We start from the raw sequence: 11,830 nt of genomic DNA, 5'->3' as shown, positions 1-11,830 counted from the left end.
TCTCTGTCTCTGTCTCTGTCTCTGTCTCTGTCTCTGTCTCTGTCTCTGTCTCTGTCTCTGTCTCTGTCTCTGTCTCTGTCTCTGTCTCTGTCTCTGTCTCTGTCTCTGTCTCTGTCTCTGTCTCTGTCTCTGTCTCTGTCTCTGTCTCTGTCTCTGTCTCTGTCTCTGTCTCTGTCTCTGTCTCTGTCTCTGTCTCTGTCTCTGTCTCTGTCTCTGTCTCTGTCTCTGTCTCTGTCTCTGTCTCTGTCTCTGTCTCTGTCTCTGTCTCTGTCTCTGTCTCTGTCTCTGTCTCTGTCTCTGTCTCTGTCTCTGTCTCTGTCTCTGTCTCTGTCTCTGTCTCTGTCTCTGTCTCTGTCTCTGTCTCTGTCTCTGTCTCTGTCTCTGTCTCTGTCTCTGTCTCTGTCTCTGTCTCTGTCTCTGTCTCTGTCTCTGTCTCTGTCTCTGTCTCTGTCTCTGTCTCTGTCTCTGTCTCTGTCTCTGTCTCTGTCTCTGTCTCTGTCTCTGTCTCTGTCTCTGTCTCTGTCTCTGTCTCTGTCTCTGTCTCTGTCTCTGTCTCTGTCTCTGTCTCTGTCTCTGTCTCTGTCTCTGTCTCTGTCTCTGTCTCTGTCTCTGTCTCTGTCTCTGTCTCTGTCTCTGTCTCTGTCTCTGTCTCTGTCTCTGTCTCTGTCTCTGTCTCTGTCTCTGTCTCTGTCTCTGTCTCTGTCTCTGTCTCTGTCTCTGTCTCTGTCTCTGTCTCTGTCTCTGTCTCTGTCTCTGTCTCTGTCTCTGTCTCTGTCTCTGTCTCTGTCTCTGTCTCTGTCTCTGTCTCTGTCTCTGTCTCTGTCTCTGTCTCTGTCTCTGTCTCTGTCTCTGTCTCTGTCTCTGTCTCTCTGTCTCTGTCTCTGTCTCTGTCTCTGTCTCTGTCTCTGTCTCTGTCTCTGTCTCTGTCTCTGTCTCTGTCTCTGTCTCTGTCTCTGTCTCTGTCTCTGTCTCTGTCTCTGTCTCTGTCTCTGTCTCTGTCTCTGTCTCTGTCTCTGTCTCTGTCTCTGTCTCTGTCTCTGTCTCTGTCTCTGTCTCTGTCTCTGTCTCTGTCTCTGTCTCTGTCTCTGTCTCTGTCTCTGTCTCTGTCTCTGTCTCTGTCTCTGTCTCTGTCTCTGTCTCTGTCTCTGTCTCTGTCTCTGTCTCTGTCTCTGTCTCTGTCTCTGTCTCTGTCTCTGTCTCTGTCTCTGTCTCTGTCTCTGTCTCTGTCTCTGTCTCTGTCTCTGTCTCTGTCTCTGTCTCTGTCTCTGTCTCTGTCTCTGTCTCTGTCTCTGTCTCTGTCTCTGTCTCTGTCTCTGTCTCTGTCTCTGTCTCTGTCTCTGTCTCTGTCTCTGTCTCTGTCTCTGTCTCTGTCTCTGTCTCTGTCTCTGTCTCTGTCTCTGTCTCTGTCTCTGTCTCTGTCTCTGTCTCTGTCTCTGTCTCTGTCTCTGTCTCTGTCTCTGTCTCTGTCTCTGTCTCTGTCTCTGTCTCTGTCTCTGTCTCTGTCTCTGTCTCTGTCTCTGTCTCTGTCTCTGTCTCTGTCTCTGTCTCTGTCTCTGTCTCTGTCTCTGTCTCTGTCTCTGTCTCTGTCTCTGTCTCTGTCTCTGTCTCTGTCTCTGTCTCTGTCTCTGTCTCTGTCTCTGTCTCTGTCTCTGTCTCTGTCTCTGTCTCTGTCTCTGTCTCTGTCTCTGTCTCTGTCTCTGTCTCTGTCTCTGTCTCTGTCTCTGTCTCTGTCTCTGTCTCTGTCTCTGTCTCTGTCTCTGTCTCTGTCTCTGTCTCTGTCTCTGTCTCTGTCTCTGTCTCTGTCTCTGTCTCTGTCTCTGTCTCTGTCTCTGTCTCTGTCTCTGTCTCTGTCTCTGTCTCTGTCTCTGTCTCTGTCTCTGTCTCTGTCTCTGTCTCTGTCTCTGTCTCTGTCTCTGTCTCTGTCTCTGTCTCTGTCTCTGTCTCTGTCTCTGTCTCTGTCTCTGTCTCTGTCTCTGTCTCTGTCTCTGTCTCTGTCTCTGTCTCTGTCTCTGTCTCTGTCTCTGTCTCTGTCTCTGTCTCTGTCTCTGTCTCTGTCTCTGTCTCTGTCTCTGTCTCTGTCTCTGTCTCTGTCTCTGTCTCTGTCTCTGTCTCTGTCTCTGTCTCTGTCTCTGTCTCTGTCTCTGTCTCTGTCTCTGTCTCTGTCTCTGTCTCTGTCTCTGTCTCTGTCTCTGTCTCTGTCTCTGTCTCTGTCTCTGTCTCTGTCTCTGTCTCTGTCTCTGTCTCTGTCTCTGTCTCTGTCTCTGTCTCTGTCTCTGTCTCTGTCTCTGTCTCTGTCTCTGTCTCTGTCTCTGTCTCTGTCTCTGTCTCTGTCTCTGTCTCTGTCTCTGTCTCTGTCTCTGTCTCTGTCTCTGTCTCTGTCTCTGTCTCTGTCTCTGTCTCTGTCTCTGTCTCTGTCTCTGTCTCTGTCTCTGTCTCTGTCTCTGTCTCTGTCTCTGTCTCTGTCTCTGTCTCTGTCTCTGTCTCTGTCTCTGTCTCTGTCTCTGTCTCTGTCTCTGTCTCTGTCTCTGTCTCTGTCTCTGTCTCTGTCTCTGTCTCTGTCTCTGTCTCTGTCTCTGTCTCTGTCTCTGTCTCTGTCTCTGTCTCTGTCTCTGTCTCTGTCTCTGTCTCTGTCTCTGTCTCTGTCTCTGTCTCTGTCTCTGTCTCTGTCTCTGTCTCTGTCTCTGTCTCTGTCTCTGTCTCTGTCTCTGTCTCTGTCTCTGTCTCTGTCTCTGTCTCTGTCTCTGTCTCTGTCTCTGTCTCTGTCTCTGTCTCTGTCTCTGTCTCTGTCTCTGTCTCTGTCTCTGTCTCTGTCTCTGTCTCTGTCTCTGTCTCTGTCTCTGTCTCTGTCTCTGTCTCTGTCTCTGTCTCTGTCTCTGTCTCTGTCTCTGTCTCTGTCTCTGTCTCTGTCTCTGTCTCTGTCTCTGTCTCTGTCTCTGTCTCTGTCTCTGTCTCTGTCTCTGTCTCTGTCTCTGTCTCTGTCTCTGTCTCTGTCTCTGTCTCTGTCTCTGTCTCTGTCTCTGTCTCTGTCTCTGTCTCTGTCTCTGTCTCTGTCTCTGTCTCTGTCTCTGTCTCTGTCTCTGTCTCTGTCTCTGTCTCTGTCTCTGTCTCTGTCTCTGTCTCTGTCTCTGTCTCTGTCTCTGTCTCTGTCTCTGTCTCTGTCTCTGTCTCTGTCTCTGTCTCTGTCTCTGTCTCTGTCTCTGTCTCTGTCTCTGTCTCTGTCTCTGTCTCTGTCTCTGTCTCTGTCTCTGTCTCTGTCTCTGTCTCTGTCTCTGTCTCTGTCTCTGTCTCTGTCTCTGTCTCTGTCTCTGTCTCTGTCTCTGTCTCTGTCTCTGTCTCTGTCTCTGTCTCTGTCTCTGTCTCTGTCTCTGTCTCTGTCTCTGTCTCTGTCTCTGTCTCTGTCTCTGTCTCTGTCTCTGTCTCTGTCTCTGTCTCTGTCTCTGTCTCTGTCTCTGTCTCTGTCTCTGTCTCTGTCTCTGTCTCTGTCTCTGTCTCTGTCTCTGTCTCTGTCTCTGTCTCTGTCTCTGTCTCTGTCTCTGTCTCTGTCTCTGTCTCTGTCTCTGTCTCTGTCTCTGTCTCTGTCTCTGTCTCTGTCTCTGTCTCTGTCTCTGTCTCTGTCTCTGTCTCTGTCTCTGTCTCTGTCTCTGTCTCTGTCTCTGTCTCTGTCTCTGTCTCTGTCTCTGTCTCTGTCTCTGTCTCTGTCTCTGTCTCTGTCTCTGTCTCTGTCTCTGTCTCTGTCTCTGTCTCTGTCTCTGTCTCTGTCTCTGTCTCTGTCTCTGTCTCTGTCTCTGTCTCTGTCTCTGTCTCTCTGTCTCTGTCTCTGTCTCTGTCTCTGTCTCTGTCTCTGTCTCTGTCTCTGTCTCTGTCTCTGTCTCTGTCTCTGTCTCTGTCTCTGTCTCTGTCTCTGTCTCTGTCTCTGTCTCTGTCTCTGTCTCTGTCTCTGTCTCTGTCTCTGTCTCTGTCTCTGTCTCTGTCTCTGTCTCTGTCTCTGTCTCTGTCTCTGTCTCTGTCTCTGTCTCTGTCTCTGTCTCTGTCTCTGTCTCTGTCTCTGTCTCTGTCTCTGTCTCTGTCTCTGTCTCTGTCTCTGTCTCTGTCTCTGTCTCTGTCTCTGTCTCTGTCTCTGTCTCTGTCTCTGTCTCTGTCTCTGTCTCTGTCTCTGTCTCTGTCTCTGTCTCTGTCTCTGTCTCTCTGTCTCTGTCTCTGTCTCTGTCTCTGTCTCTGTCTCTGTCTCTGTCTCTGTCTCTGTCTCTGTCTCTGTCTCTGTCTCTGTCTCTTACTCCCTGCCTCTCCGTATCCTGCTGTCTCTGTTTCTGTCACTGTCTTTGTCACTCTTTTCTATCTGTCTCTTGCTCTGTTTCTCTCTCTGTCTCTTTGTCTCTCTCTCTGTTTGTCTGTCTGTCTGTCTGTCTTTCTGTCTGTCTCTGTCTGTCTCTCTCTCTCTCTCTCATTCTCTCTCTCTCTCTCTCTCTCTCTCTCTCTCTCTCCTTCTATGCCTCTCCATCTCTCTCTGTCCGTCTGTCTATCTGTCCGTCCCGTCCGTCCGTCCGTCTGCCTGTATTTCTCTCTCATTCTCTCTTCATCTCCATTCTCTCTCTCTCGCTATCTCTTTCTGTCAACTTCTGTCTATCCCTCTATCTCTCCGTTCTCTGTCTGTCTGTCTGTCTCTCTTTCTCTTGCTCTTTCCCTTTCTCTTCTTTTCTCTCTCTCTATCACTGTTCGACTCCGTTTGTCTCTATGTCTCTGTCAGTCTCTGTCTGTCTCCGTATATTTCTCTTTCTCTCTCTGTGTCTACCTTTCGCTGAATTTCTTTTTTTTTTGGTGTTAATGCATAGGCATTGGTTAGTAAATTGCGCCATTTGGCTACAAGTATTAGCAAGAGTCCCTAACCCAAAGGTAAGTAACTGTTCTCTCTTTTCTAAGCGTCAGCTGTTGAGCGCGATGTCTGACAATGTTCTGTCTGTCTGCCTGTTGTCAGCTTGGCTCTCTGCTTGCCTACCTGTTGGTCTCTCCGCCTGACTGACTTATTTGTTTGACTGACTGACTCTGTCTCTCTATGTTTCTGTTTTCTGTGTTTGTCTCTGTCAATGTCTATGTCTACGTCTCAATCGCTGTCTGTCTGTCTGACTCTCTCTCTCTCTCCTACTCCCACTCTCTCGCTGTCTGTCTGTCTCTGTCTCTTACTCCCCCACTCCCCCTCTCCGTATCCTGCTGTCTCTGGGCATTGGTTAGCGAATTGGACATTTGGCTACAAGTATTAGCAAGAGTCCGTAGCCCAAAGTAAGTAACTGTTCTCTCTTTTCTAAGGGTCAGCTGTTGAGTGTGATAGCTGACAATGTTCTGTCTGTCTATGTGCCTGTTGTCAGCTTGTCTCTCTGCTTGCCTGACTTTTTGTCTGCCCGTCTGTTTGACTTATTGATTGACTGACTGACTCTGTCTATCTATTTGTCTGTTTCTGTGTTTGTCTCTGTCTCTGTCTATGTCTATGTTTCAATTGCTGTCTGTCTATCTGACTCTCTCTCCCTCTCCTACTCTCTCTCTCTCTCTCTCTCTCTCTCTCTCTCTCTCTCTCTCTCTCTCTCTCTCTCTCTCTCTCTCTCTCTCTCTCTCTCTCTCTCTCTCTCTCTCTCTCTCTCTCTCTCTCTCTCTCTCTCTCTTACTCTCTCTCTCTCCACCTGTCTAGCCGTCTGTCCTCCCATCTATTGCCATCCGCCTGTCTTCATTGTCCTTGTCCCTGTCCTTTTATCCGTCTGTTTATCCACCGCTCTTTGTCTGGCCAAAGAATACAGAATGAGGTTTGGCTTTCAACTGGAGTTTTGAACTGTGCTACCTCCAGCAGGGACATACCCAAAGGGGTCTGGAGGGTGTTTTTTTTTTCAGCCTCCTTTTCATGCACTGTACATGTCCAATATATGCCTGAAGAGCCAGCGGCCCAGTGCTACCTAGGGGCCCCCACCCCCCCTCCTCCTCCTCTCTCACTGCTCAGGCAGAATAATGTTAACGTCAAACACGAATTGTTTCGCCTTATGATAGTTTAGCGTGAAGGTCACGCTGCAAGCCAAACACCGTTCCACCTTCTTGGTAAAGAATTTATACCCATTGTTGTTCTCAGCACTGCATTGACATAGAAAAAACACTTAGCTTTGTCTTTGTTTGCACTCTTCCCCTATCTTTCTACAGTTCTATTGACTGCTTATTGAATGTAACACCAAGCAAGGTTTCCAGATGGCAGGTAAGAAAAGTTCAAGTTGGGAGAATGTAAAATCAATCTGCCTCCCCACATTCAGGCATTACATCATCGTTCCCATCGGTTTATTCATCTGTCCTTCCGGCCGCCTGTTTAATCATCCCTCCAACGCTCCTGCCCTTCATGCCATCATCCCTCCATCTCATGCTATTATGTCCTCACTCACTCACTCACTCCATCTATCTCTCCAATAATCCAGCTATAAACCCATCCATCCACCTACTAATCTAACAAACCACCCACCCATCCATCCATCCGTTCATCCACCCATCAATCCATCTATCTATCCACCCACCCATCTGTCTACCCATCCGCCCATCCGGCCATCCATCCATCCATGCATCCATCAATCCATTCATCTATTCATCCACCCTTCAATCCATCTATCCATCCACCCATCCCTCCAACTTTCCATCCACCCATCCCTCCATCCATCCCCCCATCCACTAGTCCGCCCATCTATCCATCCACACATCCCTCCAACTACCCATCCCTCCATCCACTAGTCCGCCCATCTATCCATCCATCCCTCCATCCATCCATCCATCCACTAGTCCGCCCATCTATCCATCCATCCCTCCCTCCATCCCTTCATACACCCATGCATTCATCCATGGAGGTACATTGTATCCCTCTATCTATTCGTCGCGATAGCCAGTAATCTATTCATCCAGCCAGTAACCTAGCCAGCCCTGAAGCCAGAGACCCAGCCCTCCAACCATCCAGTCATCTGTCAGTCAGACTTCCCACTCTCTCGCTTGTCCGTAAATACATCCACTACCTGTCGGCAAGCCTGTCAGTCTGCCAATATATCTACAGTAAAACCTGTGACTAACAACCACCCCTTGGTGCCAGAGATAGCGGTCTTTAGTGGCAGGTGGTCCTTAGTTAGAGGTTTGCACCGCACAACCATAATTAATATGAATGTGAGACCGTCCGTGCCTGGCGAAGTGGTCTGTAGTACAAGGCTGGTCGCTAGTCACGACATTAGGTTGCAAGTGAAGAGCTAAGATGCAGAACCTGATACGGGCCAATCTTGTGTAAATCATATTTTCAGCTTAGTGTCATTAACAGGTCTCGAGGCAGCACCAGGAAAAACGTCACACTCCAATACTTACTAGAACCATTTCAAAATAGGAACTCAAGTATGGCTTAGCCCAGGCCCACGGGTACACACCCAGGCCTGCGGGCACACCTCTGCCTATGCACACTCGCAGGTGCTTGCGCGCACACACACACACATTCATGTGCACAAACATACATGAAGACACTCCCACGCACCTGATTGTGCTTTCAGCCACTCACAGCACTATGTCACTATTGAGCGTGTGCCGGGGCTAAATATGCCTTGCTGCCCAAAGCACACATGTTACATACAAACCCCACATAAAATGAATCCTATTTTGGCCACTATTCGAAAAGTGATGAAATAGATGTAGCGGGTTGTCCAGCTCTTCAAGTTCCCATTGCAAATACACTTATGGTGATTTTTGTGCTTGTGAACCTGACACATTTTTCGGTGATTTTTGGTCTTGTTCTCTGTAGGCAACCCATACAAAACAACGGAGTTTGTCTCCAAAATTCACGTGTGGTTACAAGATGTTGACCCTGTTCGGCTTCGTCGTCTAGTTCAGAAAGAAGGACTAATCAGCTTTGACCAACTGGAACGTTTGAGGAAGATACAAGACCAAAAGGGCACAGCTGAACACAATGCACAATTGATTTCAATACTTTGTCCTGGAGAAACTAAATCCTATCAAGTCTTATGTTCGGTGATCCACCAAATGGGCTACATTGACCGACACTTGGAGATGCTTCGTATTGTGGCTAATCCAGAGCAAGGTGATACTTGATGCTGTTTTGATTAGTGTAGTGAACGTTCTGTAAATGATCAGCAGTCTGTGCATGTTACCCTGTGTATGCCTTATACCTGTGTTCTGCACACAATGCAAGCTCTATCAACTAACAGCACAGAAGAAGATTTCCATTGCTGGTCTCTTTAGCCTTGTAGTGTATTTCCGTTCTGGTTAGGTAATGGGTGGCCAGCAGATCATTCACAAAGTATAAAAAGGCTAGGGTATGGCCACACCAATCAAGAAACTGCTTCTGCCAGTCCTGTGGTATCGGATTAGACATTGGTATCGGTGAGTCGTGGCGGTGGCAGTCAACTCTATGACGCTTAGGAATAGAATAATTATTATGATGTCATGACTGTGGGTTTTTCTATTTTCCTTCTTTGAATATATTTTGTCCCGTGACCAGAATTGCTGTCCTGTGTTGGGCAACCAGAGTCAGCCAACGCCATTACAACCAGAGCAGACTCATCTGTAACCATGCCAGCTGAAGACTGCACGACAGCAGCAGCTGCATCAGCAGGATATGCAGCGTATCAATCCACTCCAGGGGCAGCAAGTCCATCGCCACTTGAACAGCAAGTAGCACCACTGTGTCCACCGATGAAAAGCAGAACTGCAGCAGGAAGACCAGGAGCAGAAGGAGAAGCAGCGGGAGCAGCAGCAGCAGCTACAGGGGCAATGGCAGGAGCAGCAGGGGCAATGGCAGGAGCAGCAACAGCAGCAGCAGCAGCAGTGGCAATGGCAGGAGTAGCAGAAGCAGACGCAGTAGCTTCGTCAGCAACTGTATTAACCCCTCAAGCGTCACTACAGGCAAGGCTTCCAATTGGAACAGCAACGTTAGAACGTGTGCGTGGAGCAACAGCAGAGTCAGAACTAGGAGCAACAGCCGCAGTATCAGCTGTACCAGCTCTTCATCATTGCAATTATCCAGGTGAGTTTTGCTTGCATTATAGTTGACATTCGAAGGGGGCGTGACAGGAAACAACGTAAGGAGCTAAGGGAAGTTGCGGGGATGGTTATGATCGCAAAGGACTCCATCGACGATCAACGCTAGGAACAAGAATGCCACCGTACTACCAGACACGGTGTATTATTGACTTCCTCCGCATCATTAAAATTGTCGCTTCGCAGATCGCATTATTTGTGACTTGGCTTGTCTTAGTCAGACTGTCAGGCTCGCTGTTTTCTGTGTTGGAACATTGGTGCGACCCTTCCGGAGCAATATCTACTTGTTACTGAAGCCGTGGTGGTGTTCTCGGACTTTGTCGGAGCTCTCTTTCGCCCCAAGCAAATTCATCGTGCTCCGCACTATTCCACCCCAGAGCGCATATCGTTTTTCTAGAGTTTGTGCCGTGCCACATCGTTCGCGTGGGCATTTATCAAGACTGCAAGCTTGGGCATAAGAATCCTGGTATCTCTCCTGAATACGAAATGCTGAAGTTGACGATGGCAAGAACAAAATGTTCTCGGATTCCTAAAATGCGCTATTTGTGGCGCATGTTGATGCGAAGGTAGCAGGTCTGAAAACACCAACAAAATCAGCGAAGCGTTTGCCAAGGAAACAAGGTACGGAACTACATACCCTATCCCGCTGGAAGGTCGTTACAGTGTACTTGAAAAATGCTAGCTTGCCTTCATTGCCTGCCACCTGGAGGCATGGATCGTTTGAAAACGAAGTTTCTTGACCTGAATTTGAACGCGCATCTTGTTCAGCGTATTGTTGAGTGCTGAAGGGTCTGCCTGAAACTCTGATGAAGACGTCGACTTTATCTGCAAGTGCAGCAAAGCGGGAGGCCACAGACTAAAGCTTGGTCCGTCGACAATGATCTGCCTCAATTTCTAGCTGATTTGTTTGGCCTCCGAGTGGACAAAATAAATTCGAAAAATCGCTATGGTAAGCGACAATTTTAATGACGCGGAAGAAGTATGTCTAATTAGGGATAGTCCAGGAGTGTGTCAGATGACGTCATCAATCAATTCCTATGGTTACCATTTGAATAATGAAAAACAAAAATTTAAAAAGCATTGAGTCAACTGATCATGGGCCACAGCTTTATACCTCGTGATGAGTTAGGTTGGCTATAGCAATAGCTGCTGCATGTCATACTGTACGGATAGTAAGACTGTCTACAGGTCACCCCAGCCATCCATACAGTTTCTACGTCCTGTCTCGTTAGATTTATGGTGAATGTGAAATAGACTTGAAAACATTGGTATGTACTGAAGTGTCATGGCACCAGCCATTCACCATGGAAACGTTCTAGAATAAAATCAATGGAATTTGATGTTTGAGTGTTTGCACGCTTATACAAATGAAGCAACCTGAAATCACATAATCGGTTTGTGGATGCGGACATGTCTGTGTGTTGGTGTACTTGTGGCAGGTGCACAACCACCTCTTACTCTGCAGCCCGGTGCAGCCTTAGCTTGCTCTTCCACTGGTAGATCACCATCATCAATGTCAAGTCCTTCTACCACGGCAGAGACTACATTTGGTCTTAGCCAGACCTGTATGAGTGCATCCACCCAAGCCACTACAACACATCCCATTGACAGCTCAGCTAACACTAGCACTGGCAGGTGTGCTGCTGTTGGTAATGCTGCTGGGAGAGGAACTGCATTGCAGCAGAGTACGCAGCAACAAGCATCAATCCACCTTGAACACAAGGCAAAGCTGGCAGCAGCTGCAGCAGTAAGACAAGCTTCTTCACTGTCTCTCGAGCTGCAAGCCAAGATGGCACTACTAAGCAATGTTGGTAGAGCATTCAATGAGGAAATGTCCAGGCATATTGACTATGTTTCTGCTCCAAGTATGGCTCCAACCAGTCCAGGTAAGGGGTATGTCCTTGGAAGCTTGTATACCAGTGATCTACAATGTGCATGTGCCAGTGGAAGTCATTGAACATGAAGCGGTTACTGTATGAAACATCATTTTGCACGAGTTCAAACTTTGTATGTGGATCACGTTTTGAAAGAGGCTGTTGGATGGTTGCAGCAGAATTTCCATTTAAGCCACCTGTGTCATTTAGATACACTCACATCTCTCTTATCCGGACAGTGTGGGACCGGACCATGCACTACCGATAATTTGGAAATATTCATAACTATGAATCACATACATTTTGAAGTGCCCCAAGATCTTAGGTGTGACGTCACTATTTCAACTTTTTATTAATTATTTTTTTAGTGTTTATTTGAATTGGGATAGCTCAACAGTACAGGAGTACAACTACAAAGAATACCGAATAGAAGGCCCCGAGAACGGGAAAACCAAAAAAAAAAATTCCAAACAAGAGCCGATTTACTTGAAAAGTACAGAAAGCCACATATAGATCTATAGCGATTGATACTCATGTTATGAGTTGTTGAGCCGCGAGTAGCTCGGGTAGACGTACAGATGGGAAAGAGGGACTGCAAGCAAAACAGCCAGCTTAATACAGTGTTAGGTCCAACAGGTCCAACAGGAGAACAACGTAGCGAGATTCGAGTTTGTTATCGAGAATCAATGAGTCGAGCATCAATGAATCGGGGGCGAGTGAGCAAGAGACAACGCAATATAAAGGGCCTGGGCAGCTATGGCAAACATGGATGCGCAAGTAGCTACCCAGGCCAAACAAATATGCATGAACTAATGAATTTTATGAATTAATACATTGTGGTTGATAAATATGGTGGTAAAGACACACCTGGCAATATGGCGGTAAACACACGCCTGCCCAGACATGCTCTCTAG

At 47.7% G+C, this 11,830-nt stretch overlaps 1 protein-coding gene across 3 annotated transcripts in view; it reads left to right on the top strand.

The window, feature by feature from the left end:
* The window catches only part of LOC135829600 (uncharacterized), a 373,880-nt gene that overhangs the window by 144,177 nt on the left and 217,873 nt on the right, over positions 1-11,830 (top strand). The window contains exons 1-5 of one of the 3 annotated variants that reach the window (XM_065341994.1): positions 5,191-5,274; positions 6,175-6,226; positions 7,787-8,083; positions 8,504-9,028; positions 10,482-10,928. The exons of 1 other annotated variant lie outside the window; for it this stretch is intronic. In XM_065341994.1, the coding sequence (XP_065198066.1) occupies positions 6,220-6,226; positions 7,787-8,083; positions 8,504-9,028; positions 10,482-10,928 (1,276 nt within the window). In that variant the 5' untranslated portion in view covers positions 5,191-5,274; positions 6,175-6,219. Of the gene's footprint in view, positions 1-5,190; positions 5,275-6,174; positions 6,227-7,786; positions 8,084-8,503; positions 9,029-10,481; positions 10,929-11,830 lie in introns of those variants that run through there. One more of the 3 variants, XM_065341995.1, reaches the window with a different exon arrangement.

The sequence above is a fragment of the Sycon ciliatum genome, chromosome 13 (assembly GCF_964019385.1).
Source record: "Sycon ciliatum chromosome 13, ocSycCili1.1, whole genome shotgun sequence".
In the NCBI taxonomy this organism is placed as follows: domain Eukaryota; kingdom Metazoa; phylum Porifera; class Calcarea; order Leucosolenida; family Sycettidae; genus Sycon; species Sycon ciliatum.
Note: the sequence above shows the minus strand (reverse complement) of the source record. Positions and strands in the feature narration are given on the sequence as shown.